This window comes from Embiotoca jacksoni, unplaced genomic scaffold (genome assembly GCF_022577435.1).
Source record: "Embiotoca jacksoni isolate LCO1_2020_lvr unplaced genomic scaffold, fEmbJac1.0.p SCAF_48, whole genome shotgun sequence".
Lineage (NCBI taxonomy): Eukaryota > Metazoa > Chordata > Actinopteri > Embiotocidae > Embiotoca > Embiotoca jacksoni.
The window spans coordinates 2,428,558-2,446,638 of record NW_027185401.1 but is presented as its reverse complement, the minus strand read 5'-3'; the positions used below and the strand labels follow the sequence as shown (position 1 = coordinate 2,446,638).

The 18,081-nt window shown below is 43.0% G+C and overlaps 2 protein-coding genes and 1 long non-coding RNA gene across 4 annotated transcripts in view; 2 read left to right on the top strand and 1 right to left on the bottom strand.

Moving 5' to 3' along the window:
- Window positions 1-1,285, top strand: part of dhx9 (DEAH (Asp-Glu-Ala-His) box helicase 9) — a 15,094-nt gene extending 13,809 nt beyond the window's left edge. Inside the window, 3 exon segments of the mRNA XM_069170195.1 lie at window positions 1-130; window positions 694-825; window positions 827-1,285. The exon segment at window positions 1-130 is cut by the window's left edge and continues 40 nt beyond it. Coding sequence (XP_069026296.1) covers window positions 1-130; window positions 694-825; window positions 827-1,019 — 455 coding nt within the window. The 3' untranslated portion in view covers window positions 1,020-1,285.
- Window positions 1-4,475, bottom strand: part of LOC138210858 (uncharacterized) — a 5,128-nt gene extending 653 nt beyond the window's left edge. Inside the window, exons 1-2 of the long non-coding RNA XR_011179291.1 lie at window positions 4,214-4,475; window positions 3,385-3,678 (exon numbers count right to left, since the gene is read on the bottom strand). This is a non-coding gene — a long non-coding RNA (uncharacterized lncRNA). The remainder of the gene's footprint in view (window positions 1-3,384; window positions 3,679-4,213) is intronic.
- lamc1 (laminin, gamma 1) overlaps window positions 3,656-18,081 on the top strand; it is a 54,548-nt gene continuing 40,122 nt past the window's right edge. For both annotated transcript variants that reach the window (XM_069170194.1, XM_069170193.1), the window contains exon 1: window positions 3,656-4,130. In XM_069170194.1, the coding sequence (XP_069026295.1) occupies window positions 3,752-4,130 (379 nt within the window). In that variant the 5' untranslated portion in view covers window positions 3,656-3,751. The remainder of the gene's footprint in view (window positions 4,131-18,081) is intronic.

Below are 18,081 nucleotides of genomic sequence, written 5' to 3'. Positions count from 1 at the left end.
TGGTGGAGGTGACCAAAGACCCCGAATACATCTCGCAGATGGACCAGACCAACCAGCGGCTCCTGAACGTCATCCGGCACGTCTCCAAACCGTCGGCGGCCGGACTCAACATGATGGCCAACAACCAGAGGTACGACTTTTCAGAGGTCGGCGATTAATCGCGATTAACGATTTCTTGCGTTTATTTAATTTCTTTTATTTGACGCCAATCTTCTTTGCCGCAAATCCGTCGTTTCGCCTCCCCCTCCTCCCTTCTCCCCCGAGTTATCGGGCTCCTTCTTGGTTTTGTTTTTGAAATTCAAACAGTTTTTAGTGCCGTTTGGCTTCACGACTCAAATCGCCGGCGTTCTTGTCAATAGATGCTCGTTGACACGAAGTCGATTGAATTATCAGAAGTTAAAGTTCTTGAGATGAACTGTTGGTCGCCGCTAATTCTCTACTCGACCTCGGATGTTTGGTGAATAACGTTCATCTTTACGAAGATCTGCTTTGAACTTTTTAAGGGAAAATTCTTGGTAAAATGTCATAATTGTTTTCGTGGATTTTCGGAGGAGCTTTGAGTCGCAGGAATCTTGGTGAATACAACCGCAGACCTTTTGGGCACAAAGGTGTTCACAGTTTGATTGATCACCTAGAAATAATGTTATTTATTTATTTATTTTTATTGAACTCCTCTGTTGTGTCTCCGTGCAGGATGGGAGACGGTCCTCGACCTCCGAAGATGGGACGCTTCGATGGAGGAGGAGGTGGAGGCGGTTACCGAGGAGGAGGAGGAGGAGGATCGGGAGGGTACAGAGGAGGAGGAGGAGGGTACGGAGGAGGGGGGTGGAGGAGGAGGAGGGTACGGGGGAGGTAGCGGTTATGGAGGAAGAGGTGGCTACAGAGGGGGAGGTGGATATGGAGGAGGAGGAAGTTATAGAGGAGGCGGGGGCTACGGAGGAGGAGGAGGAGGTGGAGGATACGGAGGAGGAGGAGGAGGAGGAGGGTACAGAGGAGGGGGGTACAGAGGAGGGTATTAACATCTCGACGCCATCAACATCTTAAAACGATGAAAAAGTCAATGCGGTCTGGTCTTCGTCTTCTTCAGTTTCTTAACGGCACAAATCTTTGTCGTTGTTGTTGTTTTTGTGTATAAAAATGTTTGGAGACAGACTCAAGAACACTCCCGCCCACCCCCCCTCCCACCACCACCACCACCACCACCCGTGTAAAATCACATCATTGATTATTGATAATCTGTAACTTCTTTTAAAGTCCCCAATAAATGTTTCACATTTCCTCGTGATATCAAAGCACAGTTGTTGTTTTTTTCGGGTTTTTTTTTTCATTTGAAGATTATGCTGCAGCAGCATTTGAACTCTGTGAGGAAGATTCATTTACTTTAAATAGCGAACGTTTATATTTCTCATAAATTCATTCTTTATTTGGGCTTAAAAATCAAACCACTGTAGTAAAAAAATACCTGAATAATATCTGAATGTGGCTGCAGGACAAAGTAAACAAATGTCCCTGTTCATATACGAAGTGAATGAAACTTTCACCTGCTTGAAGGAAACGAGCATTTATGAAACGTTTCTTTTGGATTCAATTCATTTTAAGCTGCAGTCACATGAACCACCAACAGGGGGCGCCAGCTGACTTTTAATATTTTCCGTTGAATAACGGCACAAGAAAATTAATAAAATGTGGATATTAACCGTTATTGGCCACATTGAGATTTCTGTATTATTCATTTATTCAAATACTTAACACGGTTATACTTAAAAAAGAAAAATAATTTAAAAAAATGTAGATAAATTTATATATATTTCTAATTTATTTCCTAGGCGCTAGGCCTAGGCGCTTTATTTCCTATTTCCTCGGAAAAAAGGTGTCGGATTAAAGTTCAAGCTTGACGGGATTCGTCTTCAAGAAGATCTAATCAGAGCTGAACAAACACTTCATTAACTCTTCGTCGTCTCTCATGAGTCCAAAGATCCAGAAGAAGAAGAAGAAGGATGATGTCACTGCTTTAATTAATCCTGTTAAACACGTCAAAAAGACCTTCAGTTAAATCAGAGTTTGGAGATATAAAATTCAAATATTCGTTTAATTTAGAAAAAAAAAATCGAAATCAAGATTTTTTTTCAGATGTGCAAAAGTCTTCAGATTTAACACGATTAACTCGGTCTGTTCTTCTATCAAAGAAACGTTCTCGTTATAAAAACACGTTTTTAACGTTAATGTGACATGTTCTTTCATTATTACCAAATTATTCCATTTTTTTACAAAACTATTCCCATTATAACAAAATTTCTCTGTCATTACGTTACGAATTCATTTTGATTAAATTAACATCTTGCGTTGTTATAATGTTACTTTTTTTTTAAAAGACAGTCTCCGTATCGCGGTTATGCGGTTAATCAGACATATTTCCTAATTACGATGCATAAAACAAATTATTCTTCTCTTGCGATAAACCTTGTTAAAATTAACTTTTTTTTTTGTCACAACAGAATTATTTGGTCTGAAACTTTCCTACGGTCTCAACGCGATAAAGAGGAACCGAGGAAAATGTGTGCTGCCCCCTGGTGGCCGCTACATGCTACAGAGGATAAAAATGCTCCTCTGTGCAGCAGCGCCCCCTACAGTTTGTTTTCCACGTGAAAACAAGTTGCCCTTTAACCAAAACTTAAAGTCCGTATAGGTCAGATTCCGCTCTCAGAAATGATTAACAATTTATAAAGGACAAATACGTGAAATTATACATTTATAAAGAGCTGCTAGAATTTTTGTAATCAATAAAAGAATCTTGATCTTGAGTGCATAACGTGGAAATGAAATATCAAACCTGAAGTCCGGTTCCTTCGTGGACAAAAAAAGTGTTTGAACCAGAAAATAATTATAATTTTACTGTAAAATTTCAACAAGTTTGTAAATAACAATCCAACTGTTTTTTTTATTTTTTTTATTTCAGGTTCTGTGATGTTTACATGAAAAGTTGTAAATAATTAACATGAAATCAAAATTAAATCTGGAGAAAAAGAGCGATGGGATTAACCTCGTTTAAGTGTTCTTTAAAATGTCACTTGTTCCTTAAAAATCTGAATTTTTATTCACTTTTTTAATTCACTTCCAAAGTTTCTCAGTGACTCATTTAGTTCCTACGAATCTACATCTAGTTTTATCTGGTTTTATTGTAAAGTTGGAAGTTTAAAGTGTCTGAGGATGTTTTGAAACATTGATTCATTAGTTGAATATTTTCCACATGTTTGTAGTGCGGATTTGATTATTATTTTTTTTTTTTTTATTGTGATGGATGTCCTGACAGTGGAGGGTGAATCTTTCTGGGATTTTAGGGGGTACTTTTCTCAAGTTTTATGACACGGAAGTGGCGCCACAGACCTGCGCAGTAGCGGACTGGGTGTAGTCTGGACTCCCGTCTTTTCCTGCTGGAGTTTGTTGCATGGCGGCGGACACAAAGAGCTGAGGCCCCCCTCACACAGCAGGACAGCCGGGAGACGAGCTGCGGACGCGGCCTGGAAGCGAACAAACCCCGCCGCTTGTTGAGACTTCCGCATGTTTCACTTGATGCTGCTCGGAGCCGTTTCCTCGGGATTCCGTCGGTAACCGGGAGAGCTGCCGCGAACTTTGGACAAGTTGAGGGACAGTTTAGTTTGTCGGAGCCGCGCGGAGAGTCTTCTTGGGTCGAGAGGGAGGACGGAGACAAGAGAGAGAGAGAGAGAGAGTGAGAGAGAGGCTGGAAATAAAAATGCCGAGTTTGATCCGGGCTCTGGTCGCTTGGTGCTGGGTGGCGGCGGCGGTGCGTGTCCACGCTGCCATGGACGAGTGTTCGGACGAGCGGGGCCGACCGCAGCGGTGCATGCCCGAGTTCGTGAACGCCGCTTTTAACGTCACGGTGGTGGCGACCAACACCTGTGGCTCTCCGCCCGAGGAGTACTGCGTGCAGACCGGCGCCACCGGGGTCACCAAGTCCTGCCACATCTGCGACGTCCGGGACCCCCGGAACCACCACAGCGCCGCGTACCTGACCGACTACAACAACCAGCAGGACACCACCTGGTGGCAGAGCCAGACCATGCTGGCGGGCATCCAGTACCCGAACACCATCAACCTCACCCTGCACCTCGGTAAGACCCCCTTCGTCGCGTCCCCTTCTCTCCCGCCGTACCGAACCCCCCCTTGAAAACTTAGCAATTCAAGGTTCTCTTACCCGCCGATTAAAAAGTACAACATGAAACGGCGCGACCGCGCATGTTTATGAATCCCGAAGACGTGCTCTTTTATTCGGCATACACCCAAACACCCTCCAGCGACACATTCTTGCAGAAAATCCCGACTTTCAAACCGACGAGTCCGCTCGGCGCTTCCAGTCTCGGTGCAGCGAGAACCAGCTGTGAGAAGGTGTTGCTTTCGCGACACAGAAGAAGCGAACTATTTATTCGGCGAAGTGGTTGTTTCCTGAATTTAGGTGTGTTTTTATAACTGAAGGAGTGGTGTCATGTGATGGGAGCATGGCTGTAAACACGGAGAGAGAGAAAGGTCTAGATGGGGGGAATTTAATATGGAGACTGTCTGTTGTTGGGAGATTAAAAAAAATATATATATATATATAAACGTTTTTTGGCTCTTTTTCTGACATGATTGAAATAGGAAATAACCTTAAAACAGTAAAGAAACGTGAGTGTAATTTAGTCTGCTGCTGCTTCTAGTTTATATGTTTAAAGTTTTGAGGCGGAAATCTGTGACGAAGTTCGGGAATGAGGGATTTTTTTTTTTTTTTTTTTTTTTTTTTGCTGCAGCAATATGGCATGGAGGACATCGTTTTCGTTGTTGGGGGTGGAGTGTGCAGGTGGAGGAGGGGGGGGTGGGGGGGGGTGGAGGTGGTTGCAGCTATTTTCTGACCCGACAGTCAGTCACGTTCACTGTGATTTCCAGTGTTTGCTCTCAAGACTGCAGCAGCTCAAACAGCTGGAGGTGTGAAGTTGGCGGCCCGGTGTCCCAGCCGCCTCTGAACGCATCACCCCCCCCATCCCGCCCACGCCCCCTCCCAGCTGTGGCTTATTCAGTATGTTTGGGATGGGGTGGGGTGAGCTCTGATGGACTAACCCTAAGCCTATTATAACCTCAATTTAAAAGTTTTTTTTTTTGGGGGGGGTTGGGGGGTGATTTCGATCAGCAGGTTTTGTAATAATATTTTTTTCTTTTTTTTTTAAGTGAAAACATTTAAATATCTCCAGTTTGAGCTTCTCAAATGTGATAATTTGCTGCTTTTTGTGACCAATACATTTAGTTCATAGAATTTGACACGTTGGACAAAAAAAAGACGTTGAGCTGTAGAAACCTGAGATTTAAAAAAAAAAAAAATGTAAGTCATTAAAAGACCAAATTATGAACCGATTCATCCTGAAAACATCTGTGGCCTAAAAAGTAACCAAGTATAAACTCATTTTCTTGAAGTTTTGGGTAAAAAGTATGTTTTCTTTGGTTTTTTTTTTTCGTTAAATCCTCAAAAATTTGCACAGACTTTGGTTGGCGGCGTTCTGATGGTGGGGAATCGAGACCCTTGACCCGGTATTCCCTAAAATCGCGACTACAGCTCCTCTTGCTGGCCTTAACGACATAAAGTTATCGTCATCGTCGCTCCGGCTGCTGACGAAGGCCATGAAATGTGTCTGAAAACAAATAATGTATAAACTAGAACCCCATTGGTAAATGAATACTTGACACATTAATTAACTATTAGTTAAAGCTTAACGAATGTTAATTAATGTTTTTTTTATTGTCAGGTTTTACAAAAATAAAAATGAAAAGGCCTTAAACAGTTGGAAACACAGAGTTAAAAAAAAAAGGGTATTTTTTGCTGTTTTATCTAAATATAAACAGAATATTCGAAGGTTTTCGGACCGTTTCTGGACAAACTTGACATTTGAAGTCGCCTCTCCGGATTCTCTGGCACCGTTCAGACGTTTTAAAAGCTCGATCAGATGGATCTCCGTCAGAGGCCTTTCTTAGTTTTCCCGGAGCCGGCGACTCGGCTCTTTTAAAAATACCTGTCTATTTCTGAAGCCGGAGGCCTCCCGGCAGCAGCAGCAGCAGCAGCAGCAGCAGCTCCACTGTTTTTAACAGTGCTTGACATTCCTGAGGGGTTCGGTCATGCTGCTGGTTGGAGCCGAGCTGCCGTCTCCGTGGCCTCAGGTGCCGAGCTCCGATTTAGTCCTCGGGTTTTTTCACATGGAAATGCAGTTAATTACACGCCGCCCCCGCCCCGACCCGCCCCGACGCAAAATCTGACTTCGTTCTGTCTTTTTTTTTTTTTTAAAGCCACCTGTCGTCCGAGGTGGAAACGGGAAGTGATGCGAGCGGTCTGATTGGCCGCCAGCTGAAGTTCACTTCCGTTTTCGTACTTAAGGGGAAACCTGACCAACAATTGCGATAACACCACTTTTTAAATTTGTGAAACCTTTATTCTACCTGTTAAAACGCCTTAAAGGGACATTTCACTGCTTTTTCCGACCACTAATAGGGTCTAGATCAGGGGTGTCAAACTCATTTTAGTTAAGGGGCCACATACTGCCCACTTTGATCTCAAGTGGGCCAGACCAGTAAAATCATAGCACAATAACGCATACATAACGACAATATTTCTCTTTGTTTAAATCATTGGTGAAGGTTTTTGGATGATAAACCCTGTTTTAAGGTCTTTCTACAATAAACTAGAAACATAAAGACCAAAAACTCAGACATCAGCCCATTTACGCTGTTTTTGAAGCAATTACTGGATCGATTAAAAAAAAACAAATAACAAAACGTTTGTACTCATAAACCTCCATTTTCTCATAGAAATGCAATTTATGTCTTTCTGTAATTTTCACACTTAGCAAAGTCATCCGGCGGGCCGAGCTGGACCCCCTGGCGGGCCAGATCCGGCCCGCGGGCCGTATGTTTGACACCCCTGGTCTAGATGTAAAACCACTTTATTCAGAGAGCTCAAACCTGGACTAGATTATCCTAAAGTGGCTATAGATTTTTCTAAAATGTCTATTAGAGAATTAAGAGGAGCAACAACTGAAGAATCAGCCGCTTAGGACTGCAAGTCAAGTTTTTCTTAACTTTCCCCTTAAATTGCCAAAAATCTGAAGATTGTAATTCAGAAGCAAACTTTCAGCGTCTTCTGAGACTCCTGTTTACGAGAGTGAAGCCAAAACTTACTTTCAGGAGAACTGATTTTCTGCTTCTGCCTTGTTTTATATCATCGTGAATTGAAAATGTTTTCAGGTTTTTGGTCGACTGAGCATCTGAAGATGTTGGGCTCATTTTTTTTTTTTTATCAATTAACTTTGAACTCGTAGTGAGATTGGACCCGGGTGAATGTCTGCCGGCGAAGTCCCCCTCGAGTTTCAGTTTTCGGCTGTTGATCGACTTGTTTGTTGAACTTTTTGAAGGCTCGTTGAGTTTCTTGTTTGCAGCTTGAAGAGGTTGTTTCCTGTCGAGATCTGTTCCTGTTTAGACGGCTCCGAATATTTTGTCTTTTTTTCCTCGGGATCCACAGTAGGCTCAGAAACACACACACACACACACACACACACACACACACACACACACACACACACACACACACAGAGTCAAACTCTGAAACACAAACACACACACAACACACATTATTCAGGCATTCGTCACCGTTTTCTGATATTTATAGACCAAAAAAACAATAATCGGTTATAGAATATCTATAAAATAATCGCTAAACTAAAGCAAGAAGTTTTCATTTAATACGTCTTTCTGTAAAACTCCTTTTTTAATTTTTTTTTGGTTCACAAACGAGCCCAAAAACACAAACTTGTTGTAGAAGAACTAAAATCTAAAGAAATGCAGTCTAAAATTTGCTAAATTCTGAATGGAGTCTGGTGCCGAGTTCAGCGGTTCGATCCTTAAAGTCAGGTTCTGTCAGAGAGAAAACGTCTTGGATCAAATATTGAAGTCCAGCTTCGTAACTCCGCAGGTTTTGATACTCGATGACTCCCGTTTATTAAACGATTCTCGGCCGCTGAAGTCGTGAGTCTCTTCTCTCTCTCTTTTAGTTTTAGAGTCTGCGATCGTCTGTTCAGCCTTAATCTCAGGAAACCCGACGTGTTTGTGGAGCTCAGATCTCGCAGCGTTTGAAGTGATGCAGCGCGACGTGTCCCGACTCGACTCGAGGCCGAGGGCGACATGAAAGACCCACAAGGAAGAAAACCTGCAGATGGATGAGGAGGCGGGGGGGGGGGGGATTCATTTATCCGTGTTTAACCAACACAGCTGAAGTTCTGCCAAACTTTAAACACGAGCAGCTGCGGAAGAACTTAGTCCGAATGAGTCGGTCTAAAATTGACAAAATTCTGAATGGAGTCTGGAACAGTCGAAGTTTTGAGTCCAAACTTTGACTCGTTTTAGTTTCTCTTTAATTCATTTAATTTTTTTTATTTAACAAGCGTCGAGAATCGGGAGGTTTTTTTTTTTATCGAGAAAAAGTGTTTTTTTTTTTTGTGCCGTTTGGTAGAAAAATAATCCAGATTTATTTTCCTATAATACTTTTTAACGATGTTTATTTGCATCGTTTGTTGAAGACTTTAACAGAAAACACTCCGGGTGTCCGACCGCAGCGCAGTTTGATCAAATTAACTTTATCCACAAAAAGACGGCGGTGACGGTTCTCAGGATTAATTATCGTAAAGAAAAGCTGCTCAAACTCTCCAGATTCCTCTCTGTGAAGAGCGCTGAATATTCATGAGTCAGTCTGAAGGAGGGAGGAAAAAAAAAAGGCACCGGGAGGCCTTTCGCAGAAACGTTCAGGAAGTAGGCTTCTTCTTCTTCTTCTTCTTCTTCTTCTTCTTCTTCTTCTTCTTCTTCTTCTTCTTCTTCTTCTTCATCTTCATCTTCATCTTCATTATTACTGAGCTGTTGTTTGACACAGACGTGATAAACTATCAGACATGAAGTTGATGACCGACTTTGGACCGGAACTATCGAAACACTTCGACGACCAGCTGGAGAACCTGCGGTGGTTCTGCGAGGACCCGGTTCGGGTCGGTCCGATCCAGAAGAGCTGAACCGGTGAAACGCAGCAGTGCAGTGTGGGAAAAAAAAACAACTGTTTCCCAACTGAAATCGAAAAGTCCAGTTATTTTTGTTGTTGTTGTTTTTTTTTTTTTTTTTTTTTCTTCCTCCCAGCTGTTGCAAATTATACCAATCTGAGAGTATTGAGGATGGAGGGGAAGTGGGGAGGGGAAGGGGGGGGGGGTCATCTGGACGGGACTCATTGTTTTGTGTCTCAGGAATGAGCTCGGCGTGGGAAACTGGGATGTGGGGAGATTACGAAAGCTGCACAGCTGGACGACAGAGGACGCTTTGCAGCTGATGAGAGAGACAGAGAAACCTTCCCCTTAACTCGCCCAAACACCCCTTAAATTCCCCCTCAAATTCCTTCCATTCTTGCTCCAATTTCAAGAGTCCCGAGTCAGGTTTTATTTAAAAATCAGATCAGTGTGTTGTTTTTTTTTAAATTTTTTTTACTCTAAATCTGTCCTGCAGACTTGGAAAATATATATATATATATATATATATATATATATATATATATATATATATATATATATATATTTTTTTAGTAATCTTTTTTTTTTATCTTTTGAGGAATTCAGGGACGTTTCGCCTCCACGTTCAGACTTCAAAGAACCTCTCAGGTACTGAAGCGAGCAACGACGTTTTCACGTGATGCTTTCTGGCAGCTCGTCTTAAAGGTGGCTCACGTTTAAAAGCTGGACAAACAAGGAGTATGGGGCCTTAATTATTTAATGATGACGGTTCGATGTCAGTCAGGGAGGAACCCTTTCTTAATCATATAATGAAGGTCTTATTAAAGGCACGTTTATTCTTCTTGCTTTAAGGGCTTTTGTAAAAGGTTAATTCCCTTAAAACTTCATGCATTATATTTCCCAATAAAAGAGCCTCAGAATTGCGTCCAAAAAGGGTTTTATGAGGGTTTAACTGGGAAGAATACTTTCATTGATAATCTCGTTATTATCAGTGGATTATTACTGGATCATTTTAATGGAAAATTTACCATGAAGAATGGCGAGGACAAAAAAAATGAAAGTGTTTTTGCAGAAGCAGGTTTTTTTTTAAAAGAACTGTACGGAGGCTGAAAACTGGAACTTTATTTTGACCTTAAAAAGGTTCTAAGTGTTGTGGAACATTCCTGCAGTGAGTTTTTTTTTTTTTTTTTTTAACTCCTACTTCGAGGTCAGAACTTTCCCAGTACAATAGGAACCACGTGTACGGTGATTTGGTTTACCGACATACAGCCCTTTTCCTCAGGGAGAACTGAAAACCACCAGACTCCATTAATAAAAACAGTCATTTTACCTCCTCAGAACATGAGTCACAGGTCTACCGCTGCTACTGTTAGTTAGTTAGTTAATGTGTGTTATTGTGTGACTTTAGTGGGGTTTTAACAAGTCGGTTTTGATCCGAACTTTCACCAAAAGTCTCACGAGAAAACAAACAGACAAACCAAAATAAGGCAGCAGTAGATCCGCCACTCCTGTGTCCTGCTTGGTAGAATTACTGTTTTTGTCAATGGAGTCTGGTGGCTTTAGAAAGCGACTTAAAGGATCCACCGTCGGAAAGGGCCGTCTGACGGCTCGGTGAAGAATTTAAAATATTCAATGAACGCAAACACACACACAAAAAAGCTCATAACGGTATTTAGTTCTTGAGGAACCTCCGCAGTGGGGTAGTTCCTGTCAGGGAGTTCCCAGTACCCTTTGGTCTTTATGGTTGAAGAACAAAGTCCATGACTTGATTAGAAAAAGTCCCTCAAGCTATAATCTGTAACATTTACGGTCATTGTCAGGTTTTAAACTTCTTAAACTGATTCTTTCTCAGTAAAAATGTTCTTTATAAGTCGTGGAACCGGTTCAGGTTCACCCGTGACCCAGATCAGTCCCAGATCTGCCTGCATTTGAGACGACAGTCGGAGACCTCCGCGGACAGGAAGCCCTCTCGGGGAGGTCGAGCACGAGGCGTTCAGGGCCCCTCAGATATCTCTGTAACCTTGAAGCTTTCCAGACGCTGCCACGTGACTCTCTGCCGACATCTCAGGCTGCCGGGGGTCAAGGTGACTCGTTCAGACTTCAAATAAGACAGGAAAAACATTTGTTTTCTGCTCGGAGTGAAGCGAGCAGCTTAAAGAACATCCGGAGAGTCCGCCGCTCTCGGAGGAGTTTGTTTCTGCTCCGATGTCGAGATATTTCAGAGAGTAAACATCAACACGTCTCTGATTTGATCTCCACGGACTCGCGTCCTTGTTGTTGGTAGGAAAAAGGGATTTATTTTATTTCTCCCACTTTGACTAAAAGTTTCTGCTGCGGCTGAGAAAAGTCAAATTTATTCACAAGTGTTTGTTTTACTGTGGCAGGAAGTCGCCGCTGCGTTTGAGCCGTTTGCTTTTTGTCGATTATTGAACTGTTGTCTGCACCGGTTCAAGAAAAACTGTGGTGGCTGTTAAATACCTCCGATTTCGAATGAAGTTTGGTCGTGTCCTCGTGAAGCGAACTTCTTGTTCGACCGTTTTAGTTTTAAAGACGAAGCTCGGGTTTTAATTATAAACCGTGTCGGTGTCGTGAATGACTCGGCCCTCTCAAAACAGCTTCTCTTCCTGTTGGACGGACGACGACTTCATCATCACGTCGTCGTGACATTCCTGCAGGGCGGTCGGTCACGGAGTCAAACTTGAGCTTTTTTTTTTTTTTGTGTGCGTCAAATTAACCCGCTCTGCTAAAATAGTGTAAAAATAACACGGACTCTGGTTCAGAACATCCTGCTGAGATTTAGTTTTCTGTTCTGGGTAAACTGGGTTCATTAAAAACTCCTCAGTTGATTCATTCTGACTTCATGACGTCCTTTTTTTTTTTGTTGCTGATGGAAGTTTGTTTTTTTTGTCTGATGACTTCAGCTCCATTAATAAAATCCCAGAGCCCCGAGGCGATGTCTCACTGTCTGAAAAATGCAGCACAGAGTCACCTGAAACAAACCTGCTGCTTCAGATCAAGTTTAAAAAAATCTGACAAACGCATTTCCTCCTCCTCTTCCTCCTCCTCCTCCTCTTCAGCGTGTCACCTTCAGGTCTGAACCCCCAGTCATCTCAGGAATTCAAGACTTTTCCTGAGAGCTGAAGTGGGTCTGGGACAACCCCCACAACCCCCCACCCCCCCAATCCTCCAGCCTCCATCAAAGAGAGGCCAGGTCCTATCAGGAGATCAGAGGCGGGAGGCCCCTCCTCATCCTCCTCCTCTTCAGCCCCTCCGACATCACAAACCTGCCTGTCTTTTCTTTCTTTAACATGGAGGGGGGGGGGGTCTTCCTTGTTTCTGCACATCTTCAGGTTCTCGTTTGTCTGGTTTAGTTTTCAGCCATTTTTGTGATCGTCTTTTGACATTTTGAACTCTTTGTTTCTTTCGGTCCATTTATCTGGTTTTTAAAGCTCAACCGGATTTCGTCTCTTTTTAAATTTTGTCTGAGGACAGAAAACAATTCAATCTTTTACTTAGTTTGACTCAAACTTTTACTCCTCAGTAAATATCGTGGCGAAGAGGTGACCGTAACCGCAGCAACCTCAGAATGACCTCCCATCTTTCCCGGTTGGCTTTTCTAAAGATAAGATAAGACTTTATTAATAAAAACAGCGGAGGACATTCAGTCTGATTTACTATCATTTCAGATGTAACATGGAAACGAGGAATTTGTACATTTTCTTTCAACAGTAGAACATCTCTGTGCTTTTAGAGGTGAATTCTCTAAACACAACATTTCTGCTGACCCGTACATATTTTTGATTTATTTTGGTATTAGTTATTATTATTTGGTATTAGATAGATTAAAGCAGATACAATCTTCACTTCCTTTCTGAGATCTTCAGATAGATATTGCACTTTTTGGTCACGACGATAATCTCTTGAATGCCTCATTTCAAATCCTTCAAGATATTTGAAAAAAAAAAATGAAAAAAAAAAGTGATAATTTACTAAAGATTTCCTGGAAACATAAAACTTTCCTTTTAATTTCTTTTAATTAAAAACCATCATGAGTTTGTTCTCTGAAGTTGTGGATCAAAAATTTCCAATGCGGAAATTTCCAAACTCTTGAGTGACATTTCCGCAGTTGAAGGATCTTTATTTACCTGCTGCCCCAAACACACACACACACACACACGCACACACGCACACATGCACACGCACACACGCACACATGCACACGCACATGCACGCGCGCCTCCTCATGTTCAACCCGCCGCTCTGCGTTTGTTCACTCATCACGCCTCACTTTGAAGTACAAACTCTGCATTCTTGTTGCTGTGTGCTAATTAAAAGGCCCGCGGTGCGTTCAGGGTCACCGCGGGACCTCCGTGACAGCGCGAGTCCCCCGTCCTGTCCCTCGGACCGCGGCGGCCACGTCGGTTCTTCGCCCCGGCTGAGAATCTGCAGCTGTTAGAGGACGGATGTTGTCGTTTCTTTTTCAGCTGCTCTTAGAAAAAGTCCAAATTATCACGTGGGAGTTTGGTCAAAATCAAAATGACATAAAGGAACATTTAAAAACAATATTAAAACAACACCGAATGACATACAGGTATTAATACTAATATGATTTGATACTAACGTTTTAAATTGGCCCTAATCTGGCCCGCCTCCTGCCCCGCCCACACGCGAGACCACACCCCTTGCACTTCGCCCACCACCATATGGACTTTTTTGGGGACGCTCGCTGTACACTTGATTATTTTCTACATAAGCTACTTTTCACCTTTGACTGGTTGTACTCTTAGCTTTGTATTGGGGGAGGAGAAGGGGCGGGGCAGGAGGCGGGGCTTAGATACCGCATTTCCACCCTCTGCCTATAAAAAAATTTATGTCGTCTCCTCCGCAGCTCGTCCAAATATGGTCGCTTTCTGGCTCCAAACCCCCCCCCTCCCCCCCGATCCCCCCCACCCCCCAAGATGGCGACGGTCAAATGCCGGCAGCTCGCAAACTATTTAGTGACGTCATGAATATAAAGCTCTATTATGGATATTTTACTCAGGATTGTCCATTTTGAAATTTGAACACATTTGACTGTCGCATTTTAAACTGAAGTCATCTCAACACGATGTTTTTCTGTATTCTGAGTTGAACCGGCGAACGTTCGTGTCCGAGCTCGTCGGCTTCTTCCCCTCTCGTGGATCTTATTCTTTTATACCGCCTCCCAAACCGTGGAACAAGCGACAGGCTGTTATTAAACTCCGACGTATTCCTGCCGACATCTGGATCAAATCGTCGCGCCGATAAAAGTCGCAGGAAGTTGCAAGTTCTTCTTCTGCGGCTGTAATTACAGCTTCGTCTCGGCTGACGTTTTTCCCCACCGGAGGTGCGCCGATGAGAGTTTATTGAAGCTGTCAGATTTTAAACTTCTGCTTTTCGCTCAATGTTTTCCTATTGTTTTTTTTTATTTTTTTTTATTTGAGTTTCCAGCTCGAACCGCGACATCAGACCTCCTGATTTATGAACTGAATTGACCACCGGAGGACCTCCGAGCAGAGAATATATTGGTGGTCGTTAAGACGGCGGTGAAAACATAAACCCTTCAGACCGCTAGGTTACAAAACAGCGAAACGCTCCTTTACCTCGGGCTTTAAAATGATAATTTGGCTCCTGTGAACTTCGGATGAATGGACGGGCTCATGTCGGCTCAGACTAAACACCTGAGATCGGATCTGCGGGGCTGAACTTGAGACGAGCTGCGAGGAGGATTAAAGAGGGGAAGATTTCTCCTATCAGATTCCACCGTCGGGTTTTTTTTTTTTTTTTGTGGTTTCTTTAAAGGAACCACAGACGTTCAAGGGGAGTCGGGGTGTCGGTCTGGTTTGTTCACTTTGTTTTGCTGACGCTGTCCGACACGCAAAGATCAGCAGCAAGAAGTCTTTGGAGAGGCAGGAAATCCCCACTTAGACATGATTCATTGAATCAATCAGTTAAATTGATGTACTGTACTAATTGCTATTCTGATTCAGGACCTCCTTAAAACGTGTATTTCCTGCATGGACCCTGGTTCGGGTCAGCCAGCCGAAAAAAAAAAAAACCCTCCAGTCGCGACGCGGCTAACTGTGCTGTGGAGACCTCCTGACCTTTGACCCCGACTGTAAACTGACATAACAAAGTGCTTCCTCTCCTGTGGGAAGAGAAAACGCTGTGGGAATTTTTAAACCGGACTCGGGAGAGAAGCAGCTCCTGATCGGAGGGTGGGGTGGGTGGGATGGGGGAGGGGGGGGTTCTGGGTCCCGGTCCCGACTCCGACTCTGTGATTTGCTTTTGCCCAGGAAGTGATTCAGCGCCCCAGGGAGAGCAGACAGGGGGGGGGGGCTGATGTGGGGTGGGGAGGGCGGGGTGTTTCTATTATTATAGACGGCGTGGAGTCTGTGAACGTGCAGAGATGCATTACAGGGACAAGCAAATGCATGCAGGGTAATATTAGCCCTGCTGCTACCGGGGGGGCGGTGGGGATGAGGAGGGGGATGAGGAGGGGGAGAAAGAGACAGAGTTAAAAAAAAAACTAAAAAAAGCCCGACTCGTTTTTTTTTTTCCAAAGCCGATTGAAGGTAAACACGATGATTACGCGGCCGACGTGCCGACTGATTTATACGCCGCTTGTAACGTGATCCTCGGGCCTTCGTTCGCACCTCATAATCAATTCGTTGTGTATTTAAAAATTTTTTTTTTTTTTATGTATATATAAAACAGCTTTTTAAAAGACCGAACAGCTGATCGACTAATTAAGAACACAACTGACAGATCAATTGATGATGGAAATAGATGTAAATAAAACAAATGCCCCACTACCCGAAAACTTTTTTGACTCCGAATGAAACTATCATATTTTCTCATTTCATCTCTTTGCTCCTCTTTACTAAAAGAGTTAAAAGTGTTCAGTATCTGTGTCGTATATTCTGGTCCTGCCTATTAATAAAGTCTCTCTGGATGCGGGTGCAGGAAGTTTTGAATGGTTGTATTCCAGATTGAAATAACTGAAACTGGAGACTTTGTCGGAGGCTCCCTGCCGTCAAGAGAATATTACTTCTGTTGGATGTCGCGGCGGGGTGGAAACGTCGTGACAGCGGGTGGATGTTTATTTATTTCATCTCCCGGATGGAAAGATTGACTTCCTCTGTTGAGGTCTTGGCGTCAAAACTTCTTTGTGTCGGCAGCGATGTGAATTTTGCAGACCAGGTGTTTATATATATATAAAAAAAACAATAACAAAAAAAAAGTTAGACGAGCAAACAATCGACACGCCGCCATTGGCTAGTGATGTGACGTCTTTTTTTTTTTCACGCAATCCGATTGGTCGTTGCCTTTTTCGGAAACCTCGGAAATAATGTTCCCTCCCCCCCCCCCCCCCCGCCCGAAAAAATACGCCGTTTTTGTAATATCCTTGTTTTTGTGTGACAGTACCCGCGACAAAAACAACAAAATATAATAATAATAATAATAATAATAATAAAAAATAAAAAAAACCGTTGTAAAGTTGTAGAAACCTTTGGACTCCGGAGGGTGTTGCGTAACCGCAGTTTATTTACCAAGACTTCGTTCGACTCTCTTTCTTCTGCTTCTCCTTGTTTGTAAAAGGATTTAAGTGGCATGAAGGCACCTCCTCAACGCTGCGGTTCTGTTTGAGTTTCGTTGTCTATTTTTAAACCTGTCATTTAAAAAAAAAAATTATTGGCCCTCCCGAGCTTCTTTTAAACTCGTCTTTTTTTCCTTTTCTTTTTTCCTTTCTGTTACGACTGCGCGCGTCATCGTTCGGACCCTGACATGACTCGACAGAAAAAAGTGAGATTAAACCCGTTTCTGTTCCCCGTCGTTGCCGTTTTATCTTCGCTTCGATTTCATCTCTGTGCAGCCGCCGGGCCTTTTTTTTTTTTTTTTTTTTTTTTCTCTTTGGAAAGAAGATTCAGAAACGAATCGTCCTCTTTTAGAAACGCCGAGCTGATGGATGAAATTAATTGGCGCGTGTTTGTCAAACACAATAAATTGTGCGAAGCCGAGATTAAAGCCTTTCGACTCGGAGACGGCAGGATGTGCAGTGTTTTCTCAGATGAGCGGATAACAGCTGAGCGTCCTCCGGCGCTCTGAGACACGTTCTCTCATTGTTCGGCTTTGTTTACATCTTGGAGACCCGAGACGTCGGCGAGACGCCCGAGTGATGTGGGTTTTTAAAAAAAAAATTTTTTTATTTGCTGGAAGACCTCGGGGCAGATGTTTTTCTTTCCTCCTCTGGAGGACGCGATGTTCCTGATTGCTGCCATTTAATCCCGCAAGATGAACATTCGCGGAGTTTCTCCCAAATGACACGTTTCTGTCGCATTTGAGCTTCTTCTTCTTCTTCTTCTTCTTCTTCTGTTTCAACTTTAAACAAATGTCAGATCTTCGTGTTTAAGGTTCGACACCCAACACTTTTCCGTCCGCCGTCTTAACGAAGCCTCTTTTCATTTTTGAAGATCTGATAGAAACCATCCGCTGGTTTCAGATTTCAGTCTCTGTTTTCATGACTTCTCCTTTTAATCTGACTTCAGAGGAAAAACTTTGAATTTGCATGAGAACTTTTAGTAAAAAATAAAATAAAAAAAATAAAAAAATGGATGAACTTTCTGCCAGAAGGAACCTCGTATGTGAGAACGGTTCACCTCGGAGGCCGGTCGACCATCTGGGTTGACTTGATTGGATTGATTTCAAACGTTTTGTAAAGTTGCACCACTAATGTCGACCGTGATGAAATCCTCCTCCTGGCAGAGGGACTGTGTTGCTCCTCCAGAGTTGTATTGGCCCGGCAGCCATAACCTGTGATTTATTATTCATTATTAGTGCGAACAATAGTGAAATTCCCCCCTTTTGATTTGGTTGTTTGAAATACCAGAACCGAGGTTATGAAAATAACATTTCAGCGAGTGTGGATGGGTGTTGATAATAAATTCTTGAGGGAAGAGCCGAGACATCGCAGAGACGTCAGCGTTTC